Consider the following 18,398-nt stretch of genomic DNA (forward strand, 5'->3'; position numbering starts at 1 on the left):
TATGCTGGTTGCACAGATGATCATTCATGAAGAGGAAATGTTACAAGCCTTGACTGAGAGCTGTACACAGTTGGAACATGCAAGCGATACCAGGACAGGATTGCAGTAGAGCAGTTTAGCTGCTATCTGGTAATGGATTTGTTTGAAGTATTGATTAACTTTTTTTTTTAAGTGCCCTAAGTCTGAATTTGTAAGAGGAGCTTCTAATTTAACACCATATTAGCAGTGACCTGAAACAGGGGCATGCAGTTTGCAAATATTTTCTGCCCCTGCTAAGTGTGCTCCCTCTTAGCTGTATGGGTGAGAGGGGCAAGGTTTGGGTTTTTTCCTTTTTTTCCTTTTTTGGGAAAGCTACAGAACAGTTCGACATATTGGGGTGGGAAAGCATTTAGCATATTGCATGAACTCCATAAGAACCACTGACTGGTGAGTCATATGAGATATAGATGTATTATCACTGCTTTGGTTGTTCTATAGAAATTCTGTTTTTCCCACATAACATTAAGAAACTGGAATCTTAATTTACACGGTTCAAGCAGCTTGTGACAATTAAAAAATATAATAATCCGCAGGTTGAAAACAGTGATTTCTCAAGACAGTAGGAAGGATAGATAACTAATTTCCTAAAACAGCATGAACCTGGCCGTGAGCTTCAACTTCAGCAGTAGAGCACCAGAGTTAAAGGGCCAGTTTACTGAAGAAGCATAAAGAAGTTTTAAGTTCTCTGCTGCTGCAATATGGCAAAACACTCTGTTCCTTTGAAACACTTTGTGTTGGTCAGGGAATAAACTAGGGAAACAGAGTTTTGGGGTTTTTTGGCTTCTTATAGAGCCAAGGGCTTGAAAGAACCAAGCAGTATATGTTTGAGGTATGTTTTGGAACAAATTTAACTAGTAACTGACTTGACTAATGGCATGATTGTATCCTTCAGCTGAACTCAGCAGAATTATATGTCCACCTGCCACTGTGGTTACTGGGCAGTTTAGCAAAGATCACAGTGGTCTTAGGCTAGATTGACTAGATAGAATACTGCATGCAGTCTACAACTGTTATATAGAAGGGTAATTACTCCTGAGTAATTAGCAGCTACCTTTCTTTACTGTGTAAAGTTTACCCTGTAGCAATTGGCATTACAGTAATTACCTGCGGATTAACAAGGGGATCAGTTACTGCCAAACAGCTGCCTGACAAGCTGCGAATCTTGGTGGAAAACATACTTCTAAGCAGAACGGGGGGGGGGGGGGGGGTTGCATTGTTATTTAACAGTATAAGCAGTGGTCAGGCTGTCAAACTGGGCCACAATGTCAAAGGTATGAGAAAGTGCAGCTCTAGTACGCTACATATATCATGCACTTTCCTGTGGTTCCTTGGCATGGTTTTGCCTCCATTTTATGGACTCAAGAACCAGGAAATGGAACAGCATAGGAGACACAGGCAGGAGTGTATATAAGATGCCATGACTGTCCTGTTCCCACAATATCAGAGCTGCTGGGCTTAGAGTAATAGGCTTGCAAAGGGAAATTAAGGAAATTTCTAGCCGGGAGGGAAGATTTTATTATTATTATTATTTTTCCACAATGAAATAAATAAGGTTCCTCTCATTTTTGTAACACAGCTGAATTTACAGTTTTGTCCTCTCCCCTTTCTTTGTCTCCCCTTCCTGTGCTCAGTCATACTCGCGTCTGGCGCTCAAGTAGTCAGTCAACCAGTTCCATCACCCACAGCTCTCTGGAAAACCAGGGAGCTGAACCACAATGCTGGATATCACATTTGAGAGGGATTGTACATACCCTCCAACATTTATCCAGTGAAAATAGGGACGTCCTGTTCCATAATGATAATTTTGCTATTTATATCCCGCACACATTTTATTGGGTTGCCCCAGCCACTCTGGGCAGCTTCCAGCATATATGAAAACATAATAAAACGATAAATATTAGAAGAAAAACTTCCCTATACAGGATTGCCTTCAGACAGCTTAGGGGTTGGCTAACTCCATACCCTCCAACATTCTCCAGTGAAAATAGGGACATCCTAAGGAAAAGTAGGATATTCCAGGATCAAATAAGAAACTGGGATGGCTTCTCTAAATCAGTGATGTCCCTGGAAAATAGGGACACTTGGAGGGTCTGATTGTGTTGATTGCCAATACCCATCTTACCATTCCATAGTGAGGCAAGGAAGTCAACAGGAGCATCAGTGAGGTCAGCTATTAATGCCCTCAGAGCATTCAGGAATCCCACAGATTCTATCAGTTTCAGGGGGCAGACTACCCTGCAAAGTCACCTGTTTCTACAGAGGGGAAGTCCCACCACCATTCCAAACCTAACCTTTTAACAAGCCATCCATGATGAAGGAGTAATTGTAACTCCTCCCACTAACAGTTCATTCCCAATCTATTATATAGTAAAGACCAGATCAAGAGTGTGATCTGCCACGAGTGTAAGGCCCTGATACGTTGAGACATCTCCATGGTTGTCATGGAACCAATTAAATCCTGAGCCAATCTATATAAGATGACTGTGGTGTGGATATTGAAGTTTCAGGAATAACATAGAAATGTTCAGGAAGAAACTTGCCTGTTCATGTTATTGTTGGGGCATTTTCTAGTTTCCATTTGATCCGAAAACAATGGGCATTCCTTAATATTGACGAGGGAAGCCCTTTCTCATGAGTAAGTACAGTTTCCCCATGACATTGCAGTTTCTGTAAAATATTTATAACATCTTGCCCGTGGAAGTCAACATGCCATAGTAATCCGGTGTCACAACATGCTCAGTATCTCATTCCATAAAAATGTACTATGCAAATGTTATGCAGCATGTTTTGTTACAAAAATCCAATTAACTGGTAGATCTAACTGGCCATAACCTGCTATGAAAAGAGCAATAAAACTACTCCATAATAAAAATTTCCCACAGCAGCAAGGTTTAAACTTAAATAAACATTAAGTTAAACTAATAATTCAGTAGTATAAAACAAAAGGTGAAAAAGAAACCTTATAAACTAAACAAAAATATTATTGTATAATTATTGCCATATTGAACCAAAGTATAGGTTTGTTTTCTTATTTAGTAAAAACAAAATGAACTACAAAGTACCATGTGCCATGTTCTCATGTGTACACAGGAGTAAGGAAACCCAGGGTCAAATTCCTACCAAGCCATGAGGCTCACTGGTAGCCCTTGAGCTTTTCGCTATCTAACAGCCTAACCTACCACATTGCTTGCATAGGCCTGGCAGAATAAAAATAAAGTTTTCAGCAGATGTTTAAAAGTTGGCACACAAGGTGTGAGTGTGCAGGTGGAGTGTATTGGAATTTTAAGTAAGACCCAGTGGATTCCAGCATGATGTGACTGCTTGTTAATTTAAAATTTGTCAAGGCCTTAGTGGTTCATCGATTGTCATCTCAATTCTTGAAATATATGCATTCTCCAGTTTGTGGTTTCTGATGTCGAATCATCTAAATGATTTCAAAAACAAAACAAAACAAAACAAAATATTTTCTGCTAAGCCATCTTCATTGTCGCAAGCAAAATACAGATGGCTGAGAACCAGACCATCTATTGCTATCTTTTTAGTGCTTATAAACTGTTTATGGAACCTCAAGACTGCAAAATACATAATGATGCACAACTCTGAGAAAAATATGCCTGTGTTTCAGATGGAAAATCATTTGGAGCCTTGCTTAAAGCCTTGCTTAATTAATAAATAAATGGAACTAATATCTGTATGGATACATTTTTTAGGTTTTTATTAGTTTGTTGACATTGGTCTTACTGTTTATATTGTGTTGTAAGTCACTTTGGATCATTTTTGTGACTATAGTGACTAATAAATACTACTACTACTAATAATAATAATAATAACCACGTATTTAAAATTCGCAGCTAGATTTTCTCATGATATGCTGTAAATTGAATTTATATCCATTTTAACCACGGATATAAACCCTAACTATAATCCATGTGTATGACACAATGTGAAACTAGTGTGAAATTGTTTTCCAATCATCGGCTCTCCCCACTATTGTTTAGTTTTCTTTGAATGGAAAAACCAAATAAGGAAGCTACAACAGAAGAATAGTGCATATGAACTTTATGTTGCATTCGGATAACCATAATGTTTCTGACCTTCAAAAAAGACTGATTATATCATTATCTCGGTATTTAAAACTTTTCCCTTCAAGCCACAAATCCTCCAGAGAAAAATGTATTTCATTTTAAAAACTGGAGGAGTAAAGTTTCATAACCATTGTTGTTGTAAAAATAGGCCCAGAAGCATGACAGCTGCTTGTTCTAAACCACTCTCATTACTCATAACTTCTAGGGTACCAACTCATAGTTAGACACATGAGTTGGGCACCTGCAAAAGTAACACTAGCACTGACTTGTGGAACTGTCTATGGTTAAGACCTGGATAAAAAAAATGATGCTGAAACCAGGAAATTCTAAAGTGAAAAATATCAACGTATAAAATTTAGATGCTGCAGTAACATGACACATGTCTTATTATTTACTTTTCTGATAAACTTCTTATTCAGTTTGGGTTACTGTTTATTTTTGTGATTCCCAGGATTCTCTGGGTGAGTTGCAGTAGATCTGCAAGGGTTTTTGACTCCCAATTATTTCACAGTAATAGCTACAAAATGACTTTTCTAACTAAATTATGCTATTGGAATGAAAATAGCTAACCCGGAGTGAACATTTGTGAAAGGACTGTGATCTTCCTTCAGTTCTGGGACTGAAAACAATTTCCCAGTCTTGGAAATTTCCTAGGCATTCTGTTCCATGTTCTTCACTTCTAACTATGTCTTTTGCACATAGAACCTGGTTTTATAGTAAAGCACAAGCCATAAGTCTGACCACTCCTGTAGTAGGGGCATCCCTTAGCAACTGCTTCACATCTACACAAGGCCTTCTGAGTTAAAGTTTTTAACATCAAGATTGCCTTTGCAATGACCTTTTCCCTTTGTATGCTGTTCAGTAATATATCTAAAGATTAAGGAATGATAGTTTTTGCTTTGAAACACAAGAGCTGGTCTGTGACTTCCTTAGATGGATATATCAAGCAGAGCATATTAGAGTTGATATACGAGGGACCCAGATATATCATGATTATGTTCACATGTCTTGCTTTTCAGACTAGCGAGTAAAGCTCACTTAACCAAAGTCTTACCTGATTTTAAAAATCACACAGATGTTAAGTCTTCAAGAGCAGATTATGAGCTATAAAAGCCATTGGGGGTAGTGTGGAAATATCTGTATTCTTTGGTTGCTGTTATTAGACAGCGATGGGAAATAGTTCCCACTGGGAAGACTATTTTAATGAAAAGGACCATGTTGATTTTTGAAGTAAAACCATGAAGACTAATAACCATTTGCCTTTGCATCACCATACGCCATCCCCCCCCCGCCCCCCAATTATATCCCTTTCTGTTCTTACTTGTTCGACACTAATTAAAAGTACAAGCAAACTGCAGTTTAATTCTATAAGCTAATTAGGGGAGAAAGGAAGAGTAATTATGGGTAGGGACAAAAAAACTCCAGCACCTGAGATATTTTCTGCCAGGCTCTGCTCATTGATGTAGACAGTAAGCAGTAGAATAGCAATGAATATAGTGACTGAGGAAACGAGTGTGCTGACCTTCATGTGCCAATCACACACAGAGGAAAACTGGATATAATTGACCTGTTTACAAGATAATGTCCCTGTCCGGACACAAGCTAATACATTTTTTTAAAAAAAATAAAAAATTCAAAAAAGCCAGAGGCTTTTTGCAACAGGATATCAGTCGTAGTTTAACTCTTATGTATGCTGCAATAGTTGCATTGCAGAGTTTAGCAATTTCAAGATAAACAACCTGATCCCATCCATTTCTGTTAGGAAGTAAGCCCCAGCGAGTTCACTGGGACATACTCCCAGGTAAGTGTGAGTAGCATCTCAGCCTAAGTCCCTCAAATACTTTGCCCTTGAAAATTGTAGCTGCACGCTGAAGAAGACTTGTTAGACTTCGAATATGTGGGATAGGTAAACAGTCTGCCAAAGTATTTTTAGAAGGTATTCCGCTCATTTAATTCCATGCCAAACATGAGCAAACTCCCACTGTGAAAGTGTCCTAAGGTGTAGCTCATCGTAATTTTACTTCTTGACAGGAGTGCTTCACAATAATCAATAAAGCCTTTCATTTGTAAGAAATCCAGCTTTCAGACAAAACACTTTTCAGTCTGGTATTTAGGAATCTTTAGGTGTTCTCTCATGTTAACAATCACCCTTCATTTTGCACAGTGTAATACATGTCTACAATATCTTTCACCCACCACATCTCCAAGATCACAGCAACCATGAGCCACAGAAGTCAATGCAAAATTCTAACTTCATTGCACTCTCTCCATATATTCCTACTCTCTGCTTCTTGTTGCTTAACCAGTTCCTGGTCTACAAGAGCATCTCGCCTCTTATTTCATGACGGCTTAACTTACTGAAAAGTCTTCATTGAGTTACTTTGTTAGACTAACCACTGAATGTCATGTGGATGCTCCTTGGTTATTATTCCATAGTGATACACTTTCCACCTAATGTTAATGCTAATGTGATCCTCTTGGTGAGTAATAAGAGCCCCAGGAACAAATTTTCAATTTGGACAGTGGGGGCGGGGAAGCAGTTTGCAAAATTTGCAGTTGCAGTTTTTCAATAACAGTAGAATTAAAAGCTGCAATATGGGAATATTTACAGAGGATACAACCCAGTCTCCCACAGGTGCTCTTCCCATATGCAGTGAATTCCCATAGTCTCAACAGAAGCCTGTTATAATTCACCAACCCACCCACTATGCCACCGATTGAGCCATTGGAAGGAACTGAGGCCTGTGTGCGCCTCTCATATCTCTGTCTACGGATCCCTCTCACCTCAGTAAAAGCTGTTCATGTGCTAGAACCTGGCATTTGTGTATAGATCTCCCATTGCTCCTAATGGCATGTGTTTGGCCATGTGTGGGAAGAGGGAGAAAATCTATGCTCTATTGAGTCTGTGGGAGGTTGCAGTTCCTCAATTTATTTAGTTGTGATAGGGAGGCGATTTCCATAAAGACATGCCTCTGCAAGTAAATTCACTCTTATTTTATATTTCTCAGCTTTGTTCAGCTATGTGAACCTCACAGATAAAGGACAAAAGTAATTTACACTAACTCAGTACGTATTAATGATGATAACCTTGTAATGTGAATTATAGGTTGGGAAGCACACTTTATCTAGAGAGGCATAAAATGAGAGTTTACAACCATTAAAATGATGAAAATGCAATTAAGTCAAAAATAAGGACATTCGGAAGTCTTATAGTACACATGAGACATAAATCTGCTGAGGATTGCTGGTTATTTAGAAAAAAATAATTTGAAGAAGCAAACTTATTTAGTGCTAAATACAATATTTAAAGGTGCAGTCCAACAATTCAAACACTTGACAGAATCAAGTATCAGAAAAGGTTGTTTTCAGGTTGCTGCTTGGCAGTTTTAAGCAAGTTTCTTGCAGCATTGCTTTGCAAGTAGGAGATAACATTGCTTACTTTGTGAAGAGTCTGAAATATGGATCTAAGTGCCAGGTTGTGGTACATCATGCAGTAGACATTGTTGGCGGTCATGGATATATTTCATGACTGTTTCCTATTGAAATGAACAAATTTGTTTAAAACTTAGCATTGCCAGGATATGCCAAAACACAGCTAGTGAATTTGTTTAATTCATTCTGTACTGTTCAAGAATGATTAGCCCAAATGGAGTTGGAAATCAAACTATTTCACAAGTTTAATCATTGGAGGGTTGTTGTTTTTTACTGTTTTATTGTTTGTGGACTCCCTGTCATCATTCTGTAATATATACAGATGCAAAACCATGTAGTCTATGAGAAATTTCTTTTGCTGGTGTATTAATATTTATATTAACAAGTTAGAAAACTATAAAATTTGGCCAGTGTTGTAATGTAGGAATTGCCAACTCCGAGCATCTGCAAAGGCCTTCATTGGTGTTCCTGGGCAGGTACCCTGGAGTCTGAATTTTCATTTACAAAAAAGTAAGTCTCTAGCCCTTCTAGTTATCAAGCAAAATATGTGGCACCTTCCTGTGAAATAAACCAGCTTGGCTGCTCCTACCTGTCTGTGTTTTTAGCCAATGTGCGAAATTAAAGTGAGTTGTTTGGACACTAGTCAAGAGGAATTCCTGGGGTCCTAAAGAGCTGTTGCTTTACCCTCCCCTTTAGTACACCTTTCCTGTTTCTGTTTTATTTTCTAGTAGTCCTTGGAATCTCCGTATTTTGCACTTCCATTTTTCCTAGCAACCAGGATGCATCTTTCCTGTGGGGGATTCTTCTGAGATTAGGTACTCCCTAGAGGTCATTGTCTGCAAAGGCTACTACAGAATAAGGGTGGGTGGGTGTTAAAAACCCATCCCATCCCAACTGGCAAATGCAAATGTGAAAAGTTTGCAAAGGAGGTATGCCTCCTGCTGTGCAAAGCTGGTGTCCAGGTACTCATGATTTAGCACAGTATAATTAGCTGACAGTACATTGCTATATAGGGACACGGGTGGCGCTGTGGTCTAAACCACTGAGCCTAGGGCTTGCTGATCGGAAGCTCAGCGGTTCGAATCCCTGCGACGTGGTGAGCTCCCGTTGCTCGGTCCCAGCTCCTGCCAACCTAGCAGTTCGAAAGCACATCAAAGTGCAAGTAGATAAATAGGGACCACTCTGGCAGGAAGGTAAACGGCATTTCCGTGCGCTGCTCTGGTTTCGCCAGAAGCAGTTTAGTCATGCTGGCCACATGACCTGGAAAAATTGTCTGGTGACAAATGTCGGCTCCCTTGGCCAGTAAAGCGAGATGAGCGGTGCAACCCCAGAGTCATTTGTGACTGGACTTAACTGCCAGGGGTCCTTTACTTTACCTTTACATTGCTATATATGTCTTATTTCAGAAGTTTATTTGTGTTTAATGGGGCTTATTCCGAGCTAGGAAGGTACAGGATGGCAGCCTATGCTTTGGTTTAGCATTAGCAGTGGGGAAAGCAGGGCTCTTGCACCTTTTAACAGCTGTATCTACACAATCAGGACCAGCAGGACATAGGTGAATTCCTATGGTAAGATGAGGGCACCTGCAGGCAGGAAGCCAAAAAATAAACAATGACTGTACAGGGACCATTTTGTGTGTATTCAAAGCACATGTGGACCATTTTTTTATTGCCCCAGAAGAGGGCTGAATGAGGCGTAATGCAGTGGGGTGGGCTTATGCGTGTTCCGCCAACGCACACAATCAGGGGGTGCCTGTGCTGTTGCTGATTTTTTGTTTTGCCATGTCTTCCTCAGCAGCCATGTTGAGTTATGCTATGGCAGCCATTTTGATTGCATTTTGTGGAACCTAATAAATAAAATTGTTTAATTGTATCTCCTGCTTGTGGATAAGTATGCAGTTCATACCTGAATGCAAGTAAATTGTTGATTGAATATATAAACAAGTAAGTCTTTTGAAAACAGAAATAGCATACAGGCTGTGTGACAGCAAGCAACAATATTGGGAACTGGCCAGGGGCCACCAATCCAAGAACCCCCAGCTAACCACAGGCACTAGAAAATGCCATCATCACAATGGAAGGAAGGAGCTCCAGTCTTCTGCCCTCTCTCAGGGTCTCAGGAGGCTGCTGCAAGTGGGAATTGATTGATGGCTTTGTTTTATAATTGCTACCCACTTAAGAATTTACTAATTGAAGAACAAGTTAAAAATTTATTAAGTAAATAAATATGTCATCCCTTTTATTATCAGGGAATGGCTTGGCCCTTCTTGTACTTTCTGCTAGAGAAGGCCATGTACATGTTGGGGAAATGTACTGTACATTTATGGATAAATTATTATTCTGCAGCAAGAACCTGTTTTTTAAAAAAAGATAATTGTCTGAGACAAAGTTTTAAGAAATATCTGAACTCGGTGCTTTTATGTTAAGGAGAGAGAAATTATGGCCTGGAAGACAATATATTCCTTGCATTATATAAAACAAAAGGCAAGTGTGAGAGCCCCGCACCATAGTAATGAGGGCAGCCTGCCTGTACCAATTTGCCATATACAGACATTCAAGACAGGCTGAATCCCATCTGCCAAGCCTTCTAATGAATCCTTTATAACGGAGAAATATGACCTTGATAATGAAATGTTCATTGATTAAGCAACCGTTTTTAAACTTGTGTTTCTTTCTTTCTTGCCCTCAGCTGACATTGCCAACATTTCCTGTTGTTGTGAAGATTGGACACGCTCATTCGGGCATGGGAAAGGTGCAGCTGCTATTTATCTATCTTGAGGGGAAATGGTGGAACTACTTTTTTTTAAAGAAAATGCTATGTAAACACTGCAGGCACCAAATTCTATAATGGAAGCATCTAAAACTTCAGGGCAGTAATTATGCAAATCCATTTTGAGACCCATGCTTAGAAGTCCATCCGTATGTATTTGCTTAATTTTATGCATATGCATAAATCCCCTGAGCATATAATCCTCTTGTAAAAGTCGGTGCTTTTCAAATTGAAAGATGCTTCAAAGAGTAAGAACTATTCTTAACTAAAAATTGACAAATTACCTATGCCAGAAATACTGTGCACCCGTGATATTTGTCCTCTGCTTTATATTATTTAACCTTTTAATGGTTTTATAATGAACTGGACTTACACCCTCCCATCCATTCAGTCACTACATCTTCCATCCTGTTTACCTAGTCCTTCACCTCCTGTGCCCTTCCATTTAAACCCCACTTACCTGGCTGGAAGTCTAGCCAGTACCAAACAGCTTCAGGAAGAAGAAAAGGGGGGCGTGCTCCATCCCTTCTCTGGCAAGAGGACACAAGGCCCCTAAATATGCCCTAAAACTAGTACATGAGCTACTTTCTTCATTTTATTAGTCACACACTCCCACACAGCCTACAGATATTGTAGTAGCCTTTGAAAAAAACTAAATTCCCAGGGGATGGGGCCACTCAAGCAACATACCAGATGCCAAAGACAGGAGGGAGGGACAGATTTTCTAACTTTCTCTCCCCGCCCCTGGCCCCAGCTGTTTGCTGCTGCTAGACATACTATTCAGGTGGTTTAAATGAAAAGAAAGGCAGGTATTTGGGATTGAAGTGGGTGGGTGATAAAGGACTTGGACAATAATTCTTCTTTGGCTCAGGTTTTAATCAAAGATGGAGAAGTTTCTGATTTTGTAAAATCTATTATTTGAGTATTATAAGCCCTAAAAATAGTACATGAGCTACTCTCTTCGTTTTATTAGTCACCCACTCCCACACAGCCTGACTTTTCAGTATCATATTTTTACATCTGGCGTTCACTATCTACTCAGCATTTTCCATTCTAAAGGCCAACTTCTTCAATCAAATATGTACACATCCCTCAGAGTGAAGTATTTACTATGGGAGGTGGCGTCACAAGTGACAAAAGATCTTGGCACTAGTCTGTTGAACCTTTTAAAGAGAAGCTAACTGATTTAGTGAAATCCAAGCTCTCTCACTTAATTGGATTAGAATATACTCTGATGAACTAAGATAGTGTACTATACTGATTAAACATCGTTCTAAACCTAACCTTTTAACATTTAGAGAAGAACAAGCATTTTACATTTGCTTTTGTTCCGTTTTCAAGTCTATATCCAAACATCTTCCACAAAAGAATTTGAAATCTCATCTCTTCTATGCTGAGATCTACTAAAGTGCATAGTGAAAGACTTCATTGTATTCTATTGTTGAAGGGAAAGTAAGCTGGAGAAGTCAATATTTTATATGTAAAATTGTATATGTAAATTTTAGATGTAAGAAGATAATATAATTCTTTGAATCAATCTACTTTCATACCATTCCTCTGTTTTTAAAATATTTTATCTTTGAATATGAAACATTGCCAACTGGCAGGGGGTTGGACTCGATGGCCCTTGTGGTCTCTTCCAACTCTATGATTCTATTCTATGTTCTATGTCCTAAATGCCACCATTTGTTTCCTTACAGAGAGGTCCTAATTTTTTTATTGTATTTTCAGATTGTCTGTAAACATGTGCTTCTGTACCATTCATTGATACTGCTGGGTCAGTTTTACAATAAAGCATTGCTAGAAATTAATTGTCTGCATAAAGACATATTAGAGGGAAAATGTGTTGTAGATATTTATATAAATCAATAAATCAATAATAAGTAGGGATGTTCAGTGATGTCATTCTCTGTCTCAACTTATTTCCTTGTTGTATAAAAGTGCGGTTGTCCCTCATATAAAGATGCTTGCTTTGCAGGGACACCATTTAAGGTTGGGGTTGAGCGGGTGACAATGAACAGCAATATACAGAACTGATTTCAAGGAATCCACTGAAATCTGGGCATTTTCCAAACATCATTTTCTGTCCTGGGAATAAATATGGCGGGTGGGGACTGAATTTTTATATGTTTTGTATATTTGCATGTTAGATTTCACTAAGTTTAAGGGAAAATGTTTAACAAAAAATAATATAAACTTGTTAAGTAAGTTCAAGAAGTAGAGTTTTCTGTATAAGTAAACCTAACAGTTCTAATCTTATTCTTTTTGTCTCCCCATGCTATAAATCTTTGGCTAATAACAGGTCAAGGTAGACAACCACTATGATTTTCAGGATATAGCCAGTGTCGTAGCACTCACTCAGACCTATGCCACTACTGAACCCTACATAGACTCCAAATATGACATCAGGATCCAAAAGATAGGCAACAACTACAAAGCATACATGTGAGCAAACATTCTGTTGTTTTTTCATTTTCAATTCCATCAGCTGTAAAGCAGGTAACAACCAGACTTTATGGCCTTGCATGAAAGTTCACCATTATCCCAGTGTGGAATCTACAGTGCATCAGTAATACTGTGAATCAGTGAGTAAAAAAATGGGGATTCTTAAAAAAAGGATATTAAGAAGTTGAGAAATTCAGATTAGAATAATTTATCTTTTAAAGTGATGTGCAGTAGAATGCAAACAAAACTTTATATAATTCCTGAACATAAAAACAAAACAGAGGGATTCTGCACAATAAATTAAAAAGACAGGGATAGCTTGAAGAAACATCCACTGGAAATTGCCCTAGAGTTATTTTCCATATTTCAAAATAACCACAAAATCCTAAAAGGGGGGGGGGGGACAACTCTCTTTTCAATATTTTTTCCTTGCGAACAGACAAGCAAATTATTATCTATGAATCACATTGAAAGGTTACTCAGAACAGTTATCAGTTCTGAAAATTATAATATATAATTCTCAAATTACTTGCCATAAGGCAAACCAAATATGTAAGAAGTTAGATTGACACTGAACCAGGCTGTTGATGAAAAACTCTGCAAGACTATGCAGAACTCCTTGTTAATCCAAAGGCAATGTGTCTAGTTCTCTACTTTGTGTAAGGTGATGTTACATAATATATTTTTACAAAATGACCCACTGCCAAGTGATTTAGGAAACATAACTCATAAATTCAGTCCATTGTCTTTAGCCAGTATAGAAGCAATTTCCAAGCACATGGTTTGTAGGCGTTTTATAAGTTTCTCTACTGAATACCTATCAATAAGTGCCTAGTTGTTATTGGCTTGTGATGACACAAAAGTGGGTTTTCCCACTGATGGTACTGGTGTTATAGAATGCACTCCCTGCTGTAATAGGAGAAGGGCTGTCCCCACTGGCATTCTGCTGGCTTTTGAAGACACACCTGTTTACACAGGCATTCCCTTGATCTCCCGGCCCAAGTCTCCAGCTTTCATTACTGTGTGTTTTAATGGGATTGTTTTATTGAGTATTTTAATTATGGCTGCTTGTAACCTGTTTATATACTTGTAGAACATTTGGAAACCTATTTCGGCACTAGATGGTATATGCGTTATTAAATAATCATAAAAATAATACTCAGGATGAAAGGAAACAGATTTTATTAGGACATGATGAAAGCCCATTTCATCAGAGGCATGATACAGTGGTGCCTCACAAGACAAAATTAATCCGTTCCGCGAGTCTCTTCGTCTTCGTTTTCTCGTCTTGCAAAGCACGGCTATTAGCGGCTTAGCGGCTATTAGCGGCTTAGCGGCTATTAATGGCTTAGCGGCTTAGCGGCTATTAACTGCTTAGTGGCTTAGCGGCTTAAGAAAAAGGAAACAAACTCGCAAGAACTCGCAAGACGTTTCGTCTTGCGAAGCAAGCCCATAGGGAAATTCGTCTTGCGGAACGACTCAAAAAACGGAAAACTCTTTCGTCTAGCGAGTTTTTCGTCTTGCGAGGCATTTGTCTTCCGGGGCACCACTGTAAGTGATTCTCAGTTGTCATATATATATATGCATGTTTAAAAAGGGTAATGTAAGGGTTGCTGGTTATGTGACAACACCATAACAAATATCATTAGCCTTTTAGGTGTCACAATATAGGTACCCCACCCCCACTTACAAACAACCCATTTTTGTGCAACCACATTTGCACAGGCTACTGTGAAATATAAATAAATAAATGGACTGGTCTTCCCTCGCTCGTGGATGCTGCCTGAGCAAGGAAAGGCGGCTTTCAGTTAACCAGCCGGGCGGGAGGTGCCTTCCCTCGCCTCCACTGTGCATCCACACACCCCATCTGGCAGCAGTTCCGCTGGGCATCCTTCTCAGCCCTCACCCTCCATGGCCAGCTGCTACTGTCAGACGCACCGGCTCCCTTCAGGGAAGCAGGCAAGCTCAGGACAGGCGGGACACAATCTCACTTATGTGTGGAGGTTCTGGAACGTAGCCTGTATGTAAGTGGGGGGATGCCTGTACTTTTGTTGGTCAGGGTCTGCATAAGAGTAGAGCAGGCAGCAAAAGGTTAGGTCCTCTTCAGGAAGTAGCCAGGGCCAATCGGGGGGGGGGGGAGACACACCTTTATCTTTAACCTTTAGTTAAATTTAGGTAGCTACTGAATCATTTAGAATATTATGTCCCTTTTCCCAGCCCCAAGAAGCTGTCAGAACGGCTTGCAAAAGAGTCTCACAATACTATATACGGTTTCTGGACTACAGCTGCCCTCATCGTTGGCCATTGACCATGGAACTGAGGCTAATGGAGTTTTAAGTCCAATAACATCCGGAGGGGCCACAGTCGCTGCCATAGTTGGGTCAAACCCGGAAGATGGCCCATTTAGATTTGTTGCTGAATTTTGCCCAAATTGGCTTTTCTGAGAGAGTTATGATGGGATCCAGCAGGTTATCCTCCATGCCGGTGGCTGGGATCAGGGTAATTTCGTTTTCTGCAAAACTCCTGTAGACGCAGTGAACTGCATAAATTGGAACCTCCCTGCTGCCCCTGAGAATTTATATGGCAAGGCAGAGGCTACAAGGCTAATGTGTATGTTTAGATGGGCCTGTTTCCTGTAGCAGTATAATTGAAAATGAAGCAGCGGCATAAAGATTATATTTCCTGTGAACTTGGGACCAAGGTCTTCATTGTATATAGACCTTGAGAGAGTTGTTAAAGGATACTGAAGGAGTAACTAATCTACATTAAATGATCTTGAGTGTGTACCCATTACTGTCATCCTATTTGGACCCTACCGTTTCATTTCATTCCACACTTTACAGTCTCTTTCTATTATTATAGTAACACATTGTGGAATAAATCACATGCTCTATTTCCATGGTCTGTTTAGTGCAGGCATTCAATTCAGTTCTCAATGCTTTTATTGCATTCATTCGTTGTCTTAGCTGCAATGACTACATAATTCAGTTTGTTTCCCATTTCTGCTTTATTGCTTGTTTTCATTTCAGCAAGTTCCTAAGTGCATTGAATAGTTCTGTCATGTCTGTTAGCCCAGCTGAACTTGACTCGCCTCATCCTTCTTCTGTAGTGCAGCTTTGATGCATATTTGTAAACGCCGTTCGTCTGACTTTTCGATTCCACTACCATTCATAGTGATCATTTTAGACATCCATGTTATTTTTGCAACATGTTTTAGAATGTTTGGTTGAAATAGGGAGGAAGACGCTCACTCACCCTGTCCAAACACAAAGAGGAGCAAGTAGGAAGCCGTGGGAAGAGAAGAATTTCCTAGCTATGGATCCTTGTAAGAGTAGCTGGATACAAAAGCATTAAGAACATTGATAAGAATTTCTCCTCCACTAGTAAGTGCCCTGAAAATCTACAGCCCTGCTGCTAAATTTTAATCATATGTGTTTCCATGCCTTATCTTTATACTATTATGCAGCAGATGTGGAACACAGTTGTCCGGTTCTCATGTCACAGTAAGCCAGACCATGGCTTGATGTGGACATGCAGGCTCCTGTAAAGGAGATCATGGCTACTTTGTCCCTCTCTGGTCAATCATCTGCTGCACTGCACTAAGACATGCTTTGACTTAGCATGACATCTGAACCTGGAGCCATGGTTTACATCTCCTGAACAAACCACAATACATAAACAAGAGCACAAACCTTTGTTAGAGCTCGAGATTACTCTGGAGAGTTAAACCATAAGCCTGGTCTCGGATGTCGCACTTAAGCCAAAATCTGGCATACCTTAGCACAGCAGCAGAGAAGCAAAATGGCTGTGATTCGCTTGCACAGAGCCTGGGCTTATGGCATACGGCCATCATTTGGTTTATCATGATACACAAATCAGGCCAGTATGGCTTGTGTAAATGTAGCTTTGGGATCTTGTGTGAGTTGCAAGTGAAGCAGGGAGATTCAGTCCATGTTAATAACAAGAATAGCAACAAAAGACATAATAGTCATTGCCATTTTATTGGAAACGTTCCAGGGATTGGGTGCAACTGACCTCTCCTCAAAACGCAAGGGTATGTATAGAAGGACCTCTGAAGATGCTCTCAGAAGTTCAGAAGAACTCACGTGGGAATAGGTTGCCCTTTAGCTGCCTAAATGTCTAAGCTGTGTGGGATTTTTAAGGTTAATACCAGCACTTTCAACTGTGCTCAGAAATGGATCAAGAGCCAATAATACCATATAGTGATTAAAAAAATGATGGTTCTTAGGACCATATAATTTTTTTTCCTAAACAATATACCCACAGTTAAAATTGTTCAAGTTCTACATCAATATTGTCACTGTTCACAAACCATGGCCTCCAATACAATGGTAGATTTAAACATATTTTTGTGAGAAGTTGTTGTGTAGTTAGTTTTTCCATTTCATACCTGTACATTATTTTCAGTTATAATTTATCAAGGGAAGAGGGGTGTCTAGCAGAATATTACAAACTGAGGATTCATCCAAACTTCCACTTTCCCCCAGGGAAACCCAGTCTTTATTGCTGAATCAGAAATGCCTCAGAAGTATGGGACAAGTGGAAAATCTCTTGGACCTGTGCTTTCTAAGCATGGGGCAAGCAGCAGTGAGGATGAGCCCTTAGAGACAATTTCCTTTGACTTTCACAGTTTAATCAGGGTTAAAAATGAACTTGGTCCATTGACTCTAAATCAACATGAAACTTTTATTACGCTTCACAAGTTCAGATATATTTAGTCAATAGCTTGATATTCCACAGCTAGTTTTCATTCGTGAGTGAGCTTTTAACACAAGCACAGAATATCGAAGAGCCTCCACAGGAAATATAAGCTATTTTAGAGTTTTAAATCTACTATCTAAATATCTACTGTTGTAATCTTCTGTGGTGTTATGTTGTAGCAGGTAGAGAACTCACATTATAGGTGACTTATTATATGCCAGCTATCAGATAACTAGGATATAGTATGGAGTCAATCCAAATACCACAACTCCTGCAAATGTTTAGAGATTCCTACATATGGATATGAATATAAATGCATTGCTGTTTCAAGGAAACACCATGGGGTGAAAAGGAAACAAACACAGTAGGAACAAAATTGCACTCATGTTGGATTTTCTCATATTACCTTGTCTTTCTCCAAAACCAATATACTAAAGGCATAAATTTATGTATTAATACGGAAAAAAAACACTGTTCTAAATTATAATCTGTTCTATAGATTCAGACCTCACAGTGTGATGATGAATAGTAAACCTCTGTATAAAGTCACATAATTATTGTTACAGAACACAAATTAAGGGTCAAGCCCATGTTACTATTCTGCATACAGCAGAGAAGTTCTCACTTTTAGCACAGCTGCACTAAGTTCAAATTCATAATTTTATTCTTTTTTTAAAAATATAACTTATCTGAGTCAGGAAAGATAGCTATGGGTTGGTTCAGTACACAAATAACATTTATTTTCATGAGTGTCTTCTTTCCTGTACACATCAGATTTAAATGCACTTATTTATTTGGGGAGGTAGTTGAATATAATGTTTGTTTCATTTTTATCTTTTTGGAAGTTCCTTTGCATGCTATTTCTTTTTTTTAAAAACCCCAAAAGTTAGCAATTAATAAGCTAAT

General features: G+C 39.1%; 1 protein-coding gene and 1 long non-coding RNA gene across 2 annotated transcripts in view; both read left to right on the plus strand.

The window, feature by feature from the left end:
- SYN2 (synapsin II) overlaps positions 1-18,398 on the plus strand; it is a 147,304-nt gene that overhangs the window by 100,945 nt on the left and 27,961 nt on the right. The window contains exons 6-7 of the mRNA XM_080994202.1: positions 10,245-10,307; positions 12,628-12,770. Coding sequence (XP_080850328.1) covers positions 10,245-10,307; positions 12,628-12,770 — 206 coding nt within the window. The remainder of the gene's footprint in view (positions 1-10,244; positions 10,308-12,627; positions 12,771-18,398) is intronic.
- On the plus strand, positions 12,777-18,362 carry LOC308470798. Its single transcript, XR_013982657.1, has 2 exons — positions 12,777-12,910; positions 15,800-18,362. It is a non-coding gene; the product is annotated as an uncharacterized lncRNA (long non-coding RNA).

Source organism: Podarcis pityusensis (assembly GCF_964106645.2).
Source record: "Podarcis pityusensis genome assembly, chromosome: 2".
Lineage (NCBI taxonomy): Eukaryota > Metazoa > Chordata > Lepidosauria > Squamata > Lacertidae > Podarcis > Podarcis pityusensis.